Source organism: Carassius gibelio, chromosome A15, assembly GCF_023724105.1.
Source record: "Carassius gibelio isolate Cgi1373 ecotype wild population from Czech Republic chromosome A15, carGib1.2-hapl.c, whole genome shotgun sequence".
NCBI lineage: Eukaryota > Metazoa > Chordata > Actinopteri > Cypriniformes > Cyprinidae > Carassius > Carassius gibelio.
Window position 1 is genome coordinate 16,157,280 of NC_068385.1, and position 19,912 is coordinate 16,177,191.

General features: G+C 37.9%; 1 protein-coding gene across 2 annotated transcripts; it reads left to right on the forward strand.

Annotated features, from left to right (window-relative positions):
• Positions 1 to 5,464: 5,464 nt before the first annotated feature.
• On the forward strand, positions 5,465 to 18,384 carry LOC128029348 (hepatocyte nuclear factor 1-beta-A). 2 transcript variants are annotated; one of them, XM_052617101.1, is made up of 9 exons: positions 5,465 to 5,962; positions 8,089 to 8,288; positions 8,740 to 9,010; positions 9,094 to 9,329; positions 12,684 to 12,844; positions 13,544 to 13,670; positions 13,751 to 13,930; positions 14,038 to 14,156; positions 16,905 to 18,384. In XM_052617101.1, exons 1-9 carry the CDS (start codon positions 5,598 to 5,600, stop codon positions 16,923 to 16,925), a joined length of 1,680 nt encoding a protein of 559 aa, XP_052473061.1. In that variant the 5' UTR covers positions 5,465 to 5,597; the 3' UTR covers positions 16,926 to 18,384. The 2 variants fall into 2 exon arrangements, with proteins under 2 accessions (XP_052473061.1, XP_052473062.1); XM_052617102.1 differs by having other exon boundaries at positions 9,094 to 9,317.
• The last annotated feature ends 1,528 nt before the right edge of the window (positions 18,385 to 19,912 follow it).

Here is a 19,912-nt window from a genome sequence, read left to right on the forward strand (position 1 = left end):
GGGATTTGGTTGGCGTCTTTTTTCCTTGTTTTCATGCCTCAGTGTGTCTGCATGTGTGTTTTTGGGTCATTTGTTTTCTCTGAGTCATTCCGTTTGAATATGCGCGAGCTATTAACCTGAGCGCCAGCTGGCTGATGAATTGCCCAGCTCTAGTCAGGTGGACACCTCTCTCCACCGCCACAACCACTGAGCTTCAACTGTGCCCATTAGTTTCCAGCCAGTCTGAACTATCCGTAACAGAGCGCCGAATCTCATTTCAGGACGTCTGACCCCACAGATGTCCAGAAGAGTTTAAAATCAATGGAGCCAGTGATTTCTTATTCCCGTTTGCTACAAAAGCAAAAGAAAACTCCACAATTGCATTTCCAAAAGAGGAAAAAATATAAAAAGCCGTTGTGTTAGACACACTCACATAGCAGCATTAACTAGTTTTCTGAAACGCAAACTAAAGAGTAAATAAACACGTGACTAGATTTATGATGGAAACATAGTCTGTGAAATGGGTCTGTTTGAACCCTTATGGGGTGTTTTGAAAAAATATGTTTAGTGTCAGGTAGATTACTACATTTTTTTAGAACTGATTATCAATTTCAGACATGATAATGTTGCATAACCCATCAAATGTTTTATGCACTGTATTATAAACACATTTTATTGTTTGTATTGTATTACTGGTAACGCTTTACAATTAAATTATATTTGTTAACTACATAAATTGACATGAACTAACAATAAAGAAAACACTTCTACGGCATTTATGAATCTGTTAATTTCAACATTTACCAATACATTATTAAAATCAAATGTTGTATGTGTTATTGAATATTAATAACTAACATTAACACAGATTAAATAATACTGTAACAAATGTCTTTCTTTTTGTAAGTTAATGTTAGTAAATATATTAACTAATGAGACCTTATTATAAATGTTTTTTCGACAATTTGTTTTTGAATTGCCCCCCTTTTGATTAGGTCAGAATACATTATTTAAAGAATTTGAAGAGCACATTAGAGGTTAATTTTTAATTGTACATAATTAAGGTCTCTATATAGGTCCCCAAATATAGCAACAGTAATTCAGTTTCACCAGAGCATGAGAGTTAAAGAGATTAAATGCTGATTAATAAAAGTTAATCATATTTATTTATTTCATATTTGTATATTTCTTTATTTTGGGGTGCACTTAAGGATTGTAGCCTATTTTATAGCCACACCTGGATGTTAATCTCGGGAGAAGAGCATGTTTAATTAATAGCGCAAACTGCTGTTTTAGTAAAACCTTCTGAGCTGATGTAATGGCTCAGAATTGTGCTGAGACAGGCTAAAAGAAAGGGAGGTGTACGCACGGGGCCATGGAGCCCTGATGAGGAGCTAAAGAGCCTACCCTGACCCTGAACTAAGACCGGGTTTCCCCATAGATGCCTCCTAAACTCAACGTCTTTAGAATAGTTCTCCTTATTGTCTCTGAAACATATGAGCTTAATTCAGTAATTCCTGTGTGCCACAAGAAAGAATCAGTCTCACAGTCATGAATCAGTATTTGAATCAGTATATTCAATCACTAGTATATTAACCCTTTAAAGAAACAAAGAGATCACTACAGGAGGAGGAAAGGCTATAAGTGGTTTGCCTTGCCAATAAATCACCAACTCAAAGCCAGTGCGATTGGACAGGTTGTAACAAATAAAGGCGTTTGATTCGCTGGCCCTACACACATGTCTAGTACTTGAAAGAATAAACACAACAGAGAGACTTTCATGTCTTGGGCGCCATTCAAGAAATGCATACGCACGTCCCCACACTTACTCTCTAGTGTGTGTTGACTGAGCCAACAGTGTTTCAATCAGTCAGTCAAGGCCCGAGACCCAGAGAGCCATGCTGGACGACAATACGACCAATCACAGACTGTGTGTGTGCAGAGGGAGGAGAACCTGCAATCTGAACTACACTGTATTAGGCTTCAGCCTCAAGTCACTGGAGTCCAGATCTAGTTTGACGTCTCAGCAACGTTTTAGATTTGAGATTTCCCAAAAGTCCGATTCAGTCTGACATTGCTTTCTAAATGATCTGCTTTATAGATTGAATGTATAGCTTTTTACTGTTCTGTTATGACAGCAATTATCTAATTTGTATCGTTGTTTTTTTTGTTGTTGTTTTTTTTCAATTTTAGAAGAGACACCCAATGCAGAAATGATCCTTGAATCAAATGTAACCAAGGGCTGCCAAGTTTCCCCGGGGGCAGATCAAAGTTACATGTGCTTTGAGTGGAAACTCTGATCCAATCAGATCATCTGTGCTCTTAATCAGTGCTTCACTGAACGTTTCACAGTAAGAGCATCTCCATCAACTGTTCCCAGGTATTAAATCAGCTGATTATACTCACATCAGAATGTTTGCCATGCCCAAAAACGGGTGGCTGAAAATGTTTACACTACATTGAGAATTTTTTGTTTTTAAATATGCTTTTTACTCATTTCTGTTGTTCCATCTAATAAGCCATCATTAAATGACATACTCTTTAAGATATCATATATCAAGAATATAAAGATATACTGAACAGTTCAGTGTGGGAATCTTATTTTCCTCTTTTTGTTTTGAATTTTTTTTATTTTATTCAGAAAGGACAAATAATTTCATTAAGCAGTAAATCAGTCTATCAGAACGATTTCTGAAGAATCATGTGACACTGAAGACTGGAGGAATGATAGTGAAAATTCAGCTTTGAATCAAAGGAATTAATTACATTTTAAAGTATATTCAAATAGAAATCAGTTATTTTAACATTCCACAACATTGTTGTTTTTACTGTATATATGATCAAATAAAAATCTAATAAAGACTCAAAACATTTGAACAGAAGTGTTTAAAAAATTTTATACTATCCCTTATGAAACAAAAATATATTGCAGTATATTGGAAAATATCATGTAGTATATTAGGCATATATTCTTATATATATTTATTTTTTCCAATATATTGCAATATATTGAAAATGACAATCATTAGTATATTTTGCAATATATTATATAATATATGTATCATCAATATATTATTAAATGTATTCAAATATATAAAATATTAGAAAATAAAAAGGGAAAATAATATATTACAATATATCACAATATATTTTAAGAAATATATTGGTTAATATATTTTCCTTTCCTATGGGATAAAAATATAAATTTTACATAATAAATAAAAAAAATCAATGGAAGTCACATTTCAGGTTAACTAGGTTTCTTTGGACATTGATATTACTGAGAAGATGTCCAAATGTTTCTTTTTAAATGTATAATTAACCACAAAAATGAGAATTAGACATCACAAGTTGTTTTATCAGAAAAACAAGCTCTTCAGTAGAGTGGAACGGCGGAGGGTAAGGTCCGGGTTACTGTGTGGAACGAGACATGATCACACACACCATACCTTCTCTGCCCTTTTCGCCCAAAAAGTTTCCAAGCGTTCCGCTCTGTGCCCCAGACTGTGATGGAGGGAGGTTGAGGGCGGAGGAGGGTCACACATCCAAATGGTTGCCAAAGCACAGTTTGGGTCAACCTGCTGTGCTCATAGTTAACCTAAAACCTCTTGCTTCATTCCGTTCACACTGACACCAGCACCATGAACCGACTTACACTAGATTCAGCTTGCTTTTGAAATCCGCAGATTTTTAGAAATCACTTTTTTCTTACAGTCCTAAAAATAAATGTTCCTAAAGAGGGGCTTTGAATCCATAAGAACATTGTCCACTGTGAAGAACCTTTTGTGCAATGGAAAGGTTCCACGGCTGTTAAAGGTTCAATGCCAGTAAAAAAGCCTGATCTTTAAGAGTAAAATAATAAAATAATAAAACACACAAATCATGGAAGTACCAACACTCAGCCTTCAACTAAGTTTACAGAAAATAAATACTCCTTAATATTCTTCTATTCCTTTACCACACTATTTTCATTAACAAATTTAAAATCTACATTCAAATATCAGCCTCTTCATAGAAATTGTAGTAGAGAAACTTTGTTGTTTGGTCTTTTCTTTCTCCAATCTTTCAGAATTACTCACTATTGAACAGATTTCTTTAAGATCATGTGCTCCTGTGATGGTGAATGTCAGTTATGGAGTGAGTCTCAGGCACCTGGCAGTAATTGAGTATTTGCATGTGCTGTTACTCCAACTGCTCCACAGCACACACGTTCAGACTGTCCCCTCTGGTGCAGTTCTGTGCTTTTTTCCCCCTATTCTGTTCATTCTACTGAAAAATCATCTTAAATCATTTAAGACAAAATTGAGAGAAAAATTGAGAGAACAATTTAATTAAATAAAAATAAAAAATTCAGCATGGCAAGCATTTTGTAGTGTTAATATGGTCTAGGTCAATCTTCTCTATGTTTCTCACAATAATTCATAATTCACAATAATTGTTTTTTTTTTTTTTTTGGGGGGGGGGGTAAATAGTGTTTGCTGTTTGAAATCTGTAAACACAATTTGCGTCTATTGTCTGAAAGTGCTCTGATCATTTGAAAAACTTGAGTTTCCTTTCCATTCATTTCAGCAGGCAACTGACAGGACGAGATAAAAGAAGTGTAATCATATTTGCAGGTGAAGGAATTGACACCTTTAATTGAAATGTTGCTTAACAAGAAACATGGCTAAAGAATTGAATCACTTTTTTTTAAAGAAACTTTTGGTAACACTTTAGAATAAGGTTCCATTAGTTAATGTTAGTTAACTACTTTCGTCAACATGAACTAAGCAAGAACAATCCTTCTACAGCATTTATAAGTCTTAGTTCATGTTAATTTCAACATTTACTAATGCATTATTTAAATCAAAAGTTGTGCTTGTTAACATTAGTTAATGCACTGTGAATTACCATGAACTAACAATGAATAACTGTATTTTCATTAACTAACATTAACGAAGATGAATAAATACAGTAATAAATGTATTATTCATTGTTTGTTCATGTTAATTAATACATTAACTAACATTAACTAATGGAACCCTATTCTAAAGTGTTACAAACCTTTTTATTGTTTTTAGAAGTGAAAAGTGAAAAGTGCACATACTGCTTTGCTTAGGGACATTAGGCCTTATATATAAATTACTTTTCACACTTTTAACTATTTCTTTGATTTTTTTTTAAACATTATAAAAACATCATTAGTCTGATCGCAGTGACATCTATGACCTATGGATTCATTTAATAAATAGGCCGAGGTAAAACATTCTTATAATTCTCAACATTTTAGAGCTATTATTATTGTTGTTATTATTATTACTATGACGCGTTATAACCAAAGTGGACAGAGTCCGAAGTTCTTCAGAGTTGTGCTGATAACAGTGTGTAAACACGCTGTACCTGCGCGTCAGTCAATATGGCCCGGGACAGCTCATTTGCATAACGGCCCCGCCCACTCATTAACATATTTTATAATCGCCTGCCCTCTGGAAGCATCATGGCAAGTTATATCGTTCAGTCCGACAGGGAAGTGGCCCAACTTCTCAGAGCAGGTGTTTTCGGAGGAGCTCAATGGAGGCGTGAGGAGGGGAAATTTCATATATTTTCCTCTTTACACCCCTTGCGTACTAAACTTTTAGATGTTTGCAAAAATGGTTTCTAAGTTGACATCCCTGCAACAGGAGCTTCTGAGCGCCTTGTTGGACTCTGGAGTGACTAAAGATGTGCTTCTGCAAGCGTTGGAGGACCTGGACCCGAGCCCGAGCGCTTTTGGAGTTAAACTGGACGGTCTGCAGATGTCCCCCTCCGGGTCCAAGCTCAGTGACACGGACACAAAGCCGGTGTTTCACACGCTGACCAATGGACACGGTAAAGGGAAGTTATCAGGGGATGAGGGCTCAGAGGACGGGGATGATTTCGATACCCCTCCGATCCTAAAAGAGCTTCAGTCCCAAAACACGGAGGAAGCCGCGGAGCAGAGGGCAGAAATCGACAGGATTTTGGCGTAAGTTTCTGCTTCGGCTATTATCACTTGCTTTAATTAAAGAGATAAAAGTGGAAAAAACATGCAACGATCAGCTGAACTGACATTTAGGCTACTGTAATAAAGTTATAAAGTGTAATAAAGGCCGACTGTTACTGTGATGTTAATGCCGTTTGACAGGCAGCTATACTTTTGTCTTTAGGATTAAATAGACTACAGAACACTTATTAATTTTAAATGCACAAACATCTTCATGAAAACATTAATCAAAAATGTGCTACTATAAAAACGAATTGACGCTGTACTGTAAAAAAAAAAAAAAAAAAAAAAAACCCACAACAACAACAATCCACTAAAATAAAAGTTTAAATGCTGCCATCGAAAATATCACTTTTAATTTAATTAGGCAACTTATTTAAGTTTTGAAAACCCTTATCGTTTAGTATAAATTACAGAAATTATTGTGATGGGTTAAATGCATTAGAGTCAAAGGTATGATAATACTATAAAGAAAACATTTGAACAGCCTGGAATCACGGAAACGAAATCCAGTGAAGATTTTCCTGAAAAGATAAATCTACCGGTGTTTACAAATTTTAAAAGCACGCGCCAGTGTTTCCTCTTTTCACATTCTGGTTACTAATTATCTACGTGAGTTATTTCTTTAGCTTAGAGATTTATCAACTAAAGAAGATCTATTTATTATTAACCACATCTGTCCTCTCGAGAGAAAATAAAACGCGCGCTTTTGTCTGAGTTCAGGGTCTTTGGAAGTTGTTCGTAATATAGCTCATTATTTTAGGCCAAGTAAAATTATTCATGATTATTATTTGTCACTATAATTATGTAAAATAGTATTTAAATATATTAAAAAACAATAGCTGTAAAAAAATATCACACTGACTATAAGTGAAAGTAGCCTATAGGCCTAACTGTATTGTTAATTTACTATTTTATTTTATAATTCAGCATATTTCATCTTTAAAGCAGCATTAACGTCACGAAATAGCGATGAAAATCAAAACTAAAGCACGTGGAGTTGAGTTATTAATTTTGTCCTATAAATCATCAACTGAAAGACACACAATGACGAACGATTAGTGTGAATGGAGATCTAGTTATTCATTGTCGAAAGTTATAAACCAAGTTCGCTCACAGACAAATGTCTTGTCAGTCTGGACAGATTTCAGGGGCAGACGTTTAACCTAAAAATGGTAAGACATCATTTTGTTTTATTGTAGACTACTTTAATATAGCCGTACCTTAATAGGCTTGTTCGCTTTTCTGCGTTCTTTAGACTTTTAATTTTTAAGTCTGTTTTTTTTTTTACTAAGTTAATAATAAACATTACACAGCTTTTATTTTTATAATTAGCAATGTAATTAGTAATATATATTTTTTGTTGAATTAACAACAATCTTAACAACCATACGCACTAAGATATTTCCGTGTTACTTTCTTTCTTTCTTTCTATATAGCCTATTTTCTTTTTCTTTTTATTAGTAATTTCACATTTAAATGTGGGCTATATAGCATCCAGTAGCTTTGTACAGATGAGTAAAACAATTATTTTGAATTTAATAGCAGTAGGCTATTTAAGTTTTTTATGGAGCTTTAGAAATAAGGGTAAGACTTTATAAGTCAATATTTAAAAGTCATATGAAATTAGTTTGGTTTCTCTAATTAAAACCATCCTTTTTGTTCTAATTGTTAAAAAAATTGACTGATGCATATGTTTTAAACCATGTTAAACACTGTAAGATCGGATATTTTGTTTTGAAATGGCTTTTTAATGTTCTCTTTGAATAAAATACAGCTGCCATGAAGTCCTTCTCTTGTCCTTAACTTGTCCTTTTGTAATTAAATCACAGTGGTTGAATTGCGCGCACGCAATGAAGTCTTTAACCTTTGGAATTATTTACAACCTTTTGAATACACTGATTAACGATTGTTTATTAGCACTGTGAACAATTGACCGCATTTACAGAACTTAACATGTTAAACAGATTATAAATAGACTATAATAAATGTGAAATAAGCGAAACCAACTATTAAAGGCTGACCTATACTAGGCTACTAATAAGATCATATAAAATGAGAGTGTTGTAGTTGATGTTATGTTTAATGTTTCGGTCTTCTTTTTTTAGAGAGGACCCGTGGCGCGCGGCCCGCATGATCAAAGGCTACATGCAGCAGCACAATATCCCTCAGCGCGAGGTGGTGGATGTGACAGGCCTCAATCAGTCGCACCTGTCGCAGCACCTGAATAAAGGCACGCCTATGAAAACGCAGAAACGCGCGGCGCTCTACACCTGGTACGTCAGGAAACAGCGGGAGATCTTGCGACGTAAGTTAATATTTGTGTTTCTTGCTGCATCTTCTGTTTTGCAGTATGAATAATATAAAACTTGCTGGTTTAGTTACGTGCAATTGAATAGTATCAAGCACAAAAAAAAGGAAAAAGAAAAAAAGTTCATTTATTCCTTTCCATTCTTTTTTTTTTCTGAAATGATGTAATTTTGTATATATTCAGATCTGTGCAATGCAGTAAGATATTTAAAGATATGCCTACTGTAATTAATTATTATTATTGTTTTGTTTTGAAGATTGGCAGACTTATTGCATCACTTTTGTTATATACATTTTTTACATTTATGTTGTCATAAAAAGCACAATGACTTATAAATGAGCAAGGGACAAAGGTCATAATCCATGGTTGTTTGGTGCAACATCACACATGCATGTTTATAGGAATATTCTGCAAGCAACATCAAAATCCCTTTCTTTTATATTTTCAGAATTCAACCAGGCCTCGCAAGGCTCTGGCAGCAACATGTCAGACAAAGCCAACCAGGATCAGGTGCTACTTTTTTTCTCTGAGTTCAGTCAGTCCGGGCAGGTTATGGCGCAGTCAGGGGATGATGCTGGCATTGAACCTGCTTGCAAGAAGATGAGACGCAACCGCTTCAAATGGGGGCCTGCATCCCAACAGATCCTTTACCAGGCTTACGAACGACAGAAGAACCCCAGCAAAGAGGAGAGGGAGGCACTGGTGGAGGAGTGCAACCGGTATGGATGGACTTGCTATAAATGTCAAAACTATTTCCTCACTCTCCCAGTTATGCTAATATGTTTCTCTTGACTGCATTTAGAGCTGAATGCCTCCAGAGAGGAGTATCACCATCCAAAGCTCACGGGCTTGGCTCCAACCTGGTCACAGAGGTGCGAGTCTACAACTGGTTTGCCAACAGGCGGAAGGAAGAAGCCTTCAGACAAAAATTGGCTATGGATGCCTATAGCGGGCCAACGCACAATCTGAACTCCCTTCTTACACACAGCTCCCCGCATCATCCACAAACCAGCAGCTCCCCACCAAGTAAGATGCAAGGTACTGACACATTAATTGCAATCTCGGGTATGTTATTTGATATTTCGGTTAGCCTGTGAATGTGGTTTAGGGTCTGAAAATACAATCATTGATTATTGGTGGCCTTTTTGGTGGTATAGTCTGGCAATTATAATGAGCACAAATTCATCATCATCATTCCAGCAGTTGAAGAGGAGATGACATAGTTAGTGAGATCAGAGGGAAAGCAGGGAGCAGGGCAGTGATCAATGAGACCTACAGAGTGAGCTGAGCAAATTGCATTGTTATTCCCAGCTTTGAAACACACACCAAGAACAATCTGCATTGTACCTGCAATCTCAGCTTTACTGAAGTCAGCAGGCAAGAATGAGACACAAAGAGCAGCCACCCTTGGACAGGACTCTGGGTCATCCTCAGGTCATGTGGCTCAACTCACTCTTGAGGCCTAGTTATACCTGTAGATTCACTGCTGTTTACTGCAGGCCCCACTCCTCTGTTATCTAACAAATTGTATTCCCAGAAAGATTTATTGACTTGGTTTGATATGGCAAGACTTCGGCAGTAAAAGAAACACACTCTTTGACTCAACCAGCTTATTACCTATTGTTGCTCTTTCATGTTTTACCACCAAAGAGTCCGAGTGCTTTTGCCGTGGGTGTGTTGCTTGTTTCTGGACCTGTGGCACAGCAATGAGTGGCTGGTCTGTTTGCGTGTGGTGTTTCCCTCTGCACACCTGACCAGTCAGTGACCTCAGGTTGTGTGTTAATGTGAGTAGGAAGGGGGTGGAACGTGATGGGGTCGGCCTTCTCTTCCATACTCTCAGTTGAAGGTCTTACAAGGTGTCCCAGCAGTGCCCTGCCAGCAGCATCAGCTGTTTTTTGGTGTCAGAAGCTGGCCTGACAAGAATGGCACAGCAGGACCTCTCATCACGTTGCCAGGGCACGGCCTGTATTATGCATGCTTAATTGACAATTAAAATCCTTGGCTACTACATCTCCCAGGCCTTTGATAAGGAACTCCCCTCTTCCCTGATCTCTTTACCCTCTCCCGGCAGGGAATCCTATTGTCTGTGGCATATTAGAAGACTGTAGTGACTGTAACCGAGGTTCATTTATCTGTGCTGGGGCAGAGGGAGGGACACCTCGAAGCTCCTCTCACCTTTATGGGGTGTATAGAGGCAGTGACCGGGCTCTGAGCAGAACAGCAGGAGCTGTCCGCTGGACTATTGGCTCTTTTCGGGCCAGACAGGACTGATGAGCCCCTTCTGCTCAAGGTATGGAGGGTACTGAGTGATTCCCGGTCTCAGCCCCCCTCTCGGAAACAACACAAACCCAGGTTTTGTTAAAAAGGTCGTTACTAGGTCAGATCAGACAGAGACTACTTTTTTATTGATTCTGGTTTGGCCTGTTGATAACAGACCGGCCATTTTGCCGCTGCTGGAAGGTCAACCGATATGTGCTTTTGGGGGCTGGCTGTGATCTTCCCTGTGTTTGTGTTGTGGTGCCGTTGGGAAAGCAAACTGCTTCCAGAATGCTCTTTGATCCTATTTAGGTAAATTATGTTGGAGTGGTTGTCATCAGCTCTAAAACAGTAGCTATTAATTAGTAAAGAAACATACATTTGGGACTGTTACCCCATGACCAAGGAAACCAGAAATGTAGCCTTTAAGCAATAAGGTAATAGCAAAGGACAAGAAGAGGACAGAAGAGTTCAACTCTCCTTGCTTTGTCTATTGATGGCCACAGAAAGGCTGAAAGGCTGCGTACGTCCTGCTAAGACCCAGGAGGCCTCTCATATGCGACAATGCTATAATGGCCACTGCCTGGGGATGAAGAGCAAGGCTTTGATATTACATGCGTCCCAGGGAGAGCTGAACCTTTTAAAACCTGTTGAAGTCTACTGCTACCACTCCCCTTTAGGATTTCCCACCACCTTCTGCCCTTTAACCAAGGTTAACCGAGGTGATTGCAAAGTGCATGTTAAACGAAAGAAAACCCATTCATAAGAAGTCACAGAACAAAACATTGTTCAGGAGTGCATTTCCCAAAAGCAACTATGGTTCCAAGTTGGGGAATTGGGAAATGCACCCCAGGGCAACTGATCAGTAAAGTATTCAGCTATTTTGAGAATATCGCATTAGCTGATAACCTTGTACATTGTCTAGATATTGCAATCAGCACTGGTCGTTAGTTGCGCTTCTGAATAGTGTAATTAAGACTTAGTTTATGATACCATTCCATGTAACTTTTATGTCACATTCTCTGAGGTTGTATTTTGGTTCCTGGTTCCCTGAGAAACGGAGCCCTCCTGCTGGTCAGCATGGTCCAGACTGCGCAGACCTAAATGACTGAGTGTGAGAGGAGATCCCTGCAGTCCAAGTGAATGCCTGACGGATTCAGACAATAGCCTTCTCTCTTCCTGACACTTTTAGTGGGTGCACCGTAGTAAAGTAAAGACTGTTTATGGTTGCTAGCCCATTGTGTGCTGAGCAGGTTGTAGGCCCAATGGAGTGCTTTATTGTCCTGCGTTGGTGTTTACAAGACACTGTAGAGAGCTGGCAATGCTGTAAGTGTGCAGAGGGGAGCAAAATTGTGTCTGCAGAGTTCTCCTGCACAATGAAACACAACAGAGGGATCAATTGCTTTGTTCTAAGACCTTTCTGTTATTTTTGCAGTTCTGCTAGTTATTTAGCTATTTGTTCGGTGCATCACTCAGCAAAAGAGGCTGCCACATATAAGGGTTATTCCATTCTTCAGTGTCATCATCTTGCTTGACTGGCCACCCTGGTATTTGAATGTGGGAGTGAAGATCTTTTGGGCTGGAAAATGCATTTAACATTAGTATTAATTGAGCAATGTTTACTATGTTCATATCTGTGGCACTTAGAGCCAGTAAATGAATTCCTTTGTCCCAGAATAGTCAAGAGCACCCAAAGAAGATAAAACAGAGAATTAAGTTTTGGTAGAGCATAATTCCCTCATAAAGCCTCATTTCATGTAGATCAGGGGTGTCCAGTCATGCTCCTGGAGGGCCACTACACTTTCTCCAACACACCTGCCTGGAAGTTTCTAGTAATCCTGAAGACCTTAATGTGCGGGTTCTATGCTGGAAGGTGGCCCTCCAAGAGAAGGTTTGGACCCTGACGTATATTATTCCAACAAAGTTCTGAAGGTCAGTGCGGCATAGTTTTTAGAGTTGCAGACAACGTGTACACATTTGGATGACCTTGACCAATCAAGGACCAGGTGCAGAGGCACCAGTTTGTTTGCTCTACCCTAACTTGTCTGTGGCCAACAGATACGGACTGGGGCAAATTTAAAAAGCAGTCAGGAGGCTAAATCTGCCATTTTTCTCTCTTGTTTTCTACTTCAACAGGTGTCCGGTACAGCCAACAAGGTCCAGGTGAAGTCAGTTCCTCCACAACGATCAATCACCATAGCAGCAATGCCATGACAACCAGCCAATCAGTGTTACAGCAGGTCTCTCCGGGGGTTCTGGACCCCAGCCACAGCCTTCTGTCACCTGACGCCAAGATGGTGAGCACTTCTGAGCCCAGATAAGATAACCCCATGTCTGGTCTTGACACAGAAACACAAAGTACCATCTCCCAAACTGGGCTTACAAACACTGCATTGTGCTTCCCAGTGCTAAACCGAGAAGCAGTCGGTAGGCCTTGGCCCACAGTGTACCGCAGGGCCAAACTTAGCAAATGTTAGCCAGTGGTAGTGAGAAAGGGGTATGTCTATAGCTGTGCCAACAAACTTGACAAAGAGACACTCTGTTTGTATTGATTAAATGCCCTGCAGAGGAGGAGAAGGTTGGAGTTGGGCTTGTTCTCTTTCGGTTGAGTGACACCGGTACTCAGTTAAGTTGTTATCTGAATACCAATGTTTGAGTTGGGTGAGATGATCATGAAGCTTTTTGTTTCAGGACAATTTTCTATGCATTTATATTTCTGGAAAGGCCGCTGTGTTTTACTACAGGTCAAATTCGTCATGGTTTAGGGTGTGTTTCTGTCAACGGGAGTCCGCATAGGAGGAAGGGAGTATGACAGCTGCTTATCTGAGCAGTCAGACGGTTGTCTGAGCATGGCCTCCTCTCAGCTCGGCTTATTCAAATAAAGCTCGGTGTCTCTCAGGGCTCTGATACCTTCTTAAGATAAGAGTACAGTTGAAACAGTTGTGACAGAAGCATTCTAGTCATTCTATTGAACTATTGGTGCATTTTCTTCACAGATCTCAGTATCAGGCGGAGGCCTTCCTCCAGTCAGCACCCTGACCAACATCCATGCATCCCACCACATGCACCAACAGACCCACAACCTCATTATGCCCCTTTCTGGAGTCATGGCCATTGCACAAAGTGAGTGTCTAACCACCCTGCCTTCCATTTAAAATTTTTCATGCATTCTCCACTTGACACCTCATTGATCTCGCATCCAGGTTTAAACACATCGCAGGCACAGACGGTACCGGTCATCAACAGCGTTGCAAGCAGTCTAGCAGCATTGCAACCGGTGCAGTTCTCGCAGCAGTTCAATAGCCCTCACCAGCAGCTCATGCAACAGTCATCCAGCCACATGAGCCAGCAGCCCTTCATGGCTTCTGTCTCACACTCACACAGTCAGTCCATTTCTTCTGTCCAGAATCTAGTGATCTAGTCAAGATCAAATCATTTTCAAGACCTTTGACTGGCTGTTGATGTGACCATCTGTTTGTTATCTCAACAGTGTACTCGCACAGGCAGGAGCTGCCCCAGTACTCTCACTCGTCTCGGTTTCCCCCTGCCATGATGGTGACAGACTCCAACAGCCTCAGTACGCTGAGCTCAATGTCCTCCAGCAAACAGGTCAGTCATCCACAGCATTTACCAACTTGCATTAACGTCTCTTGGATCTGCTTTAACAGACCTGATTGGTTTATTCAGTGGCTGCTCAGGTCTGTGCGTCCTACAAATGGAAAGTGAGGCTTCTGCAAACTTCTTTTTTGGGAAATAAAGCCACGTGGGATGGAATTGTCAACTGTAATCACTTTTAGCTTCACTAATGCTCCAAAGATACTAATCACATGATTAACAAACCTTTTAAGCCATTTTCTATCACTCTTGTTTCATTTTCTGCTTGTTTGCTGTATCTTTGACTGTCACTGGGGCAAAGTAATAGTGGCGAATACCAAAATACTCATGAAAAGTGATACCCAAAAATGCTTATCATTGGATTTGTTTCATATCAGGTCCCAGAATATTTTTTACAGTTCTTACGTTAGCATGGACTCCACAAAATATAACATTTGCACAAATTTATAAATAATAAGAGTACTGGCAAGAGTACATGGATTGCACATTTTTATATTTACGAAATAAGGCAAAATTCTATTCTGATATTTAAGATGTTTTAATCTGTGCACAAACCCAGTCTGCTTCACTGTCTTTTGTTTATCAGGGTTTGTTGTACATCTCAATCAGTGAAGCGAGCCAACGTGTGGATACTCCTCAGAATTCCTATTTCCTTTGAACAGCTTGACCAATCAGTCACCCGTGATCCCAGTCCGAGCATGGCATGATTGATCAAACCGACTTTTGCTCCGTCTTTTCTTTCTTTCTTTCTTTCTTTCTTTCTTTCTTTCTTTCTTTCTTTCTTTCTTTCTTTCTTTCTTTCTTTCTTTTTGTTTTGCTGTTATTTCTTTCTTTCACTCTGTCATTATTTTCTTTCTTTCAATGCAATTTATAATTTAAATTATAATTTAAATTGGTCTGTACTATATATATATATATATATATATATATATATATATATATATATAGTACAGACCAAAAGTTTGGAAATATTACTATTTTTAATGTTTTTGAAAGAAGTATCTTCTGCTCATCAAGTCTGCATTTATTTGATCAAAAATACAGAAAAAATGTAATATTGTGATATATTATTACAATTTTAAATAATTGTTTTTAAATGTATTATACTTTAAATTATCATTTATTTCTGTGATGCAAAGCTGATTTTGTAGGATCATTATCACATGATCCTTTAAAAATCATTCTAATATGATGAATCATTATCAAAGTTGGAAACAGTTCTGCCGCTTAATATTTTTTCGGAACATGTGATACTTCTTTAGGATACTTTGATGAATAAAAAGTAAAAAAAAAAAGCTGTTTTTAAAATATTAATTATTTAAAATATAAATATTTTTTAATAACAATATACACTACTGGTCAGTAACTTGGGGTCAGTAATTTTTTTTCTTTCTTTTTTTTTTAAACAAAAACCAATACTTTAATTCAGCATGAATGTGTTGAATTGATAAAAAGTGATAGTAAAGAAAATATATTTTTAGAATATATATTATTATATATATATATATATTTTTGTGAATAAATGCAGTTCTTTTAAACCTTTTCTTCATCAAAAATATTAGACAGCAGAACTGTTTCCAACACTCATAATAAATCAGAATATTAGAATGATTTCTAAATGATCATGTGATCGACTGATGTTACATGTGACACTGAAGGCTGGAGTAATGATGCTGAAAATTCAGCTTTGCATCACAGGAATAATTTTTTTTAAGTATTTTCAAATAGAAAACTATTATTTTAAGTTGTAATAATAATTCACAATATTACTATTTTTTTCTGTATTTTTGATCAAATAAATGCAGGCTTGATGAGCAGAAGTAACTTCTTTCAAAAACATAAAAAATACTAATGTTTCCAAACTTTTGGTCTGTACTGTATATAAAATTGTTTTTTGTTTTTTTCACTCGCAATGCAACGTCACACCAATTTAGCAGTGCGGTCAGGAAATGATCTTCACTGTTAATCAAAGCTATCATGCTCTTTCGGCTCCCCTTCCATAGACGGGAGTGTAGGCAGTAATTACACCTCTTTCCCTTTCCCCTGCACTCTGACCGCTCTAGCCTGAAATGCGGTTGCAGTCACTGCTTTCACATGCCCAATTTCCCACGCTGCCACATCACTGGCAGCTCTGATGCTGACGCCTTAAACTTCCTACCAGCATGTGCTCCACTTATCAAGATCTTGTCTCTAATTCTGGATAACTTGCAAATATCAATATTTCTCGTGTGTGAGGTAAACGGAAACACTTTTCAGTTTGGTTTAAAGCATTTAGATATCACAGGTATGTGGTTCCTTAACCCCCCGGTACTGAGAGAGCAATTTCAAACTCTTATCAGCTTGCTGTATTTGGACTGGGCGGTGCAGTGGGTGTTCAGGGGGACGTTACAAACCACGCTCGGCCTTTATAACCCTCCTGTTTGCTGAGCTTTCCCACCCAGCCCAACAACAAAAACTCACCTCCAGTTGGAGACCTGCATCTAATGAGTGTAGTCTGAGCAGCTGGCTGGAACCTTTATCAGGTGAGGCTGTTTGTCGGCCAGCGGGTCACCACAGGGTCACCTGCCTCTCCCTCTCCAAAGAAAGAGTAAAAACACCCAAACAACATGAAAACTTTGGTTACAATGGGAAAGAATGCACACGGACGAGGTGTATATTTGGTCAGGTGTGGCTGATAAGGAAATTCCGCACTCATACAGAATGCTTATTTGACTGTTTCCTCTTTCTCTCTGTATTTTGCAGTGTCCACTGCAGGCCTGGTGAGCACGTACACCCGACTCCCTCGAAGCACATCGTCCCCTCCTCCATTCCCCCTCATCATGCCTGTATCCGTGGCAACCCATATTAAGTGCGAGCGGCACGCTGGATGATGAGTTAGTCAATAAACCAAGGAATGCAGGACTGACGAGAGCGGACACTGTTAGGTTAATCGATCAACAAGGGTACAGTATTTTACATCTCAGTGATGGACAAACCATATTGAGGAACATGGGTGATCGAGAAGAACAAACTAATAGGAAACACAAGACAAAGCTAAAGATACAAAGACCTGAAAGGATTGGAGAGACCTGATTTCCTGGTGAAGACATTATAATCGAACTGTGTGGACACAATGACAATCAGCCAATGTTAGAAGCATCTGAAGGAGTTCATGTAATGTGTAACTGATGCAAAGACGTCTTCCATGAGATCTGAATGCTTCGACAATGTTCTGTACAGTTCAATGTAAATACAAGCAATTATTATATCATTAGTATGAAGGATGTAAATATTCGGAGTGCTGTTTTATCTGTCTTAACATGTAAACTGTGATTCAGGATGTGACAATCTATGGGGCAGGTATGACGTATTGGAATATGCAATGTGTCGCAATTTTTTTTTTTGATGACTTTTGTTGACGTAAACTCTAAAAAGTGAGATAAATGTTAACGCACAGTCAACAAAACCTTAACCCATCGATCTCCCTGCAACCCTGATTTTAAAATCGACGCTAATGACACATAGATGGGAGTCATCTTTCTGTGTCAGGACTTCCACAGTATGACAGAATCCCATCCAAGAAATACTGGATTAAGATGTGGTAGAGCAGCGAGACAGATTACTCCATCCACACAGCCGGTCACCATCCTTGCGATATCGACAGAAACGGCCGTGAGTCATGACGTGCTTTTCTAAACTAAATATTGACTTCAAATCAAACTGTCATTGTTATGGTGGAGAGATACTAATCAAATGGATGACCTAAGGGTTATCAGAAGGAACTTCATGAAAGTTGGGAAATGTAGTCAATTCACCATTTTAAACAGGATTACCTGCTAACGCCACTCTGAACTACCAGGAAGCATTGCGAAGTAGCTTTTATAGTAGCTCTTGGCTAAGTTTTTTTTTATACATTTGCTGGCATGTATGTCCACAGTTTCATAACAGACATTGTCATTTTGGTAAACTGAAGAAAACTAGTGCACACGTTCCCGTCTAAAAGTTTGAATACTTATCAAAAGGTCATTTCAATGTTTGTTTTTCATGTTGTTGACTATGTTCCCACTGCCGGTCGACCTGAGTGTTGGTTTGGTCTACTGTTTAATGTTGGATTTATACAAAATGTGATTCTTTCCACATTGTATTATTTTTGTATAAAATGAAATCAATCTTTTAAAATCATTATTTATGCTTTACGAAAAAAGTTTCAAGTAAAGTTTTTTTTTTCTCAAGATTGGTAACATTGGTTTGTCATATTCTGTATTTCTTCTAAATTTCCCCATACTAAATATTATAGTGTTTGCCAAACTATTATGCAGGTTTACTGTCTCTTGCATAGTTTTTCTCTTCAACACGACTATTTTTATGACATGGGTTGGAATGTATTTGCATTCAGCAAGAACCATTACCCACCCCTCCTTCCTGTGAAAATATGTCTTGTTAAATCATGAAAACCTTAGGATGAAGAGCTTGATTGTAATCTCAAACTTGAAGGGAAAAATTCTGTCATCATTTACTCACCTTCCACTTGTTCCAAACCTGCATGAGTTTCTTCTGCTGAACACAAAGGAAGATATTTTTAAGAATCTTGGTATCCAAACAGTGGATGGTAGCCATTGATTTACATTGTATTTTTTTCATCAACTGTTTGGTTACCGGCATTCTTCACAATATCTTCTGTTTTCAGCAACAACAAAAAAGCAGCATGAGTGAGGATCAAATGCATGTCTGGAAGAAAACCTCCCTGTTGCTTTTTGTTTTCCTCCTACAGGTCTGAAACAACAATTTTGAAAATTCCCCTCATAGGCTATTACTAAACTTGGAGGATGAGCTGCATGTTGTTGATGGGAATGAAACTCATGCCAATGCCACACGGTAAGAGTGACCACATTGTTGCTGTAAGGGTGGAAGAGAATGCTGGGAAAACACGGCTCCTTCAAGACAATATATGATGCAGTAATTAGGTGGATTTACCTCCTTCTGCTCAAACTAAATGACCAACATTTACTTATTATAATATGGCCTCTTTTGATAAAACAAGTGTTCTGTTTTTATTGAAATAACTCCTCATTTACAATTACACACTTTGTCTATGTATGTCGAGAACAAGTTTAATTTCCATCACTAGAATTTTGTTTCATAACCTTGATGAAAAGATGGTGAAAATGTCAAACTTCTGAAATAGTTTGACTCGTTTGTCTCGCTAAAAGTAGTTTCATTGCTAGCATTTTGCGTTTTTTTTTTTTTTTTTTCAATCAAATCATTTCCACATTTGACTGGAAATGCTCATTAAAAAATTTGGTCCATGAATTATACTTTCTGATGTTTGTTCTCTTCAAACTTCACCTCTCTTTACTTGCACTTTCACCTTGGTAATGAAGTCTACTAATCTTTGAAAGTTTATTTGTGAAGTGAATTTGGGACAGTCAGATATTTGTTTTAAAATTGACATCAATATTACAAACATTTAAGTTTTTCATATTTTTTTCATATAAAAGGCAAAGGGTGAAACAATTAAATCTACACATATAAGGCAAACTATAACTAAAATATTGAAATAAAATAAATGCTGTAAAACAATTTAGTCTGTTAGTTGTAATAATCATCCAAAAGCACATATATATAATTAAAGAGACACCCAGAAGCATATTTTGTGTAATTCTGTTCTGCCAGTGACATGCTGATTGAAGCTCAAGCTGTATTAGTTTTACATTTATTGTGACTTGAACACTTTGTTATGTGTGGTGTTTTGTTTTTATTTTTATCTTCAT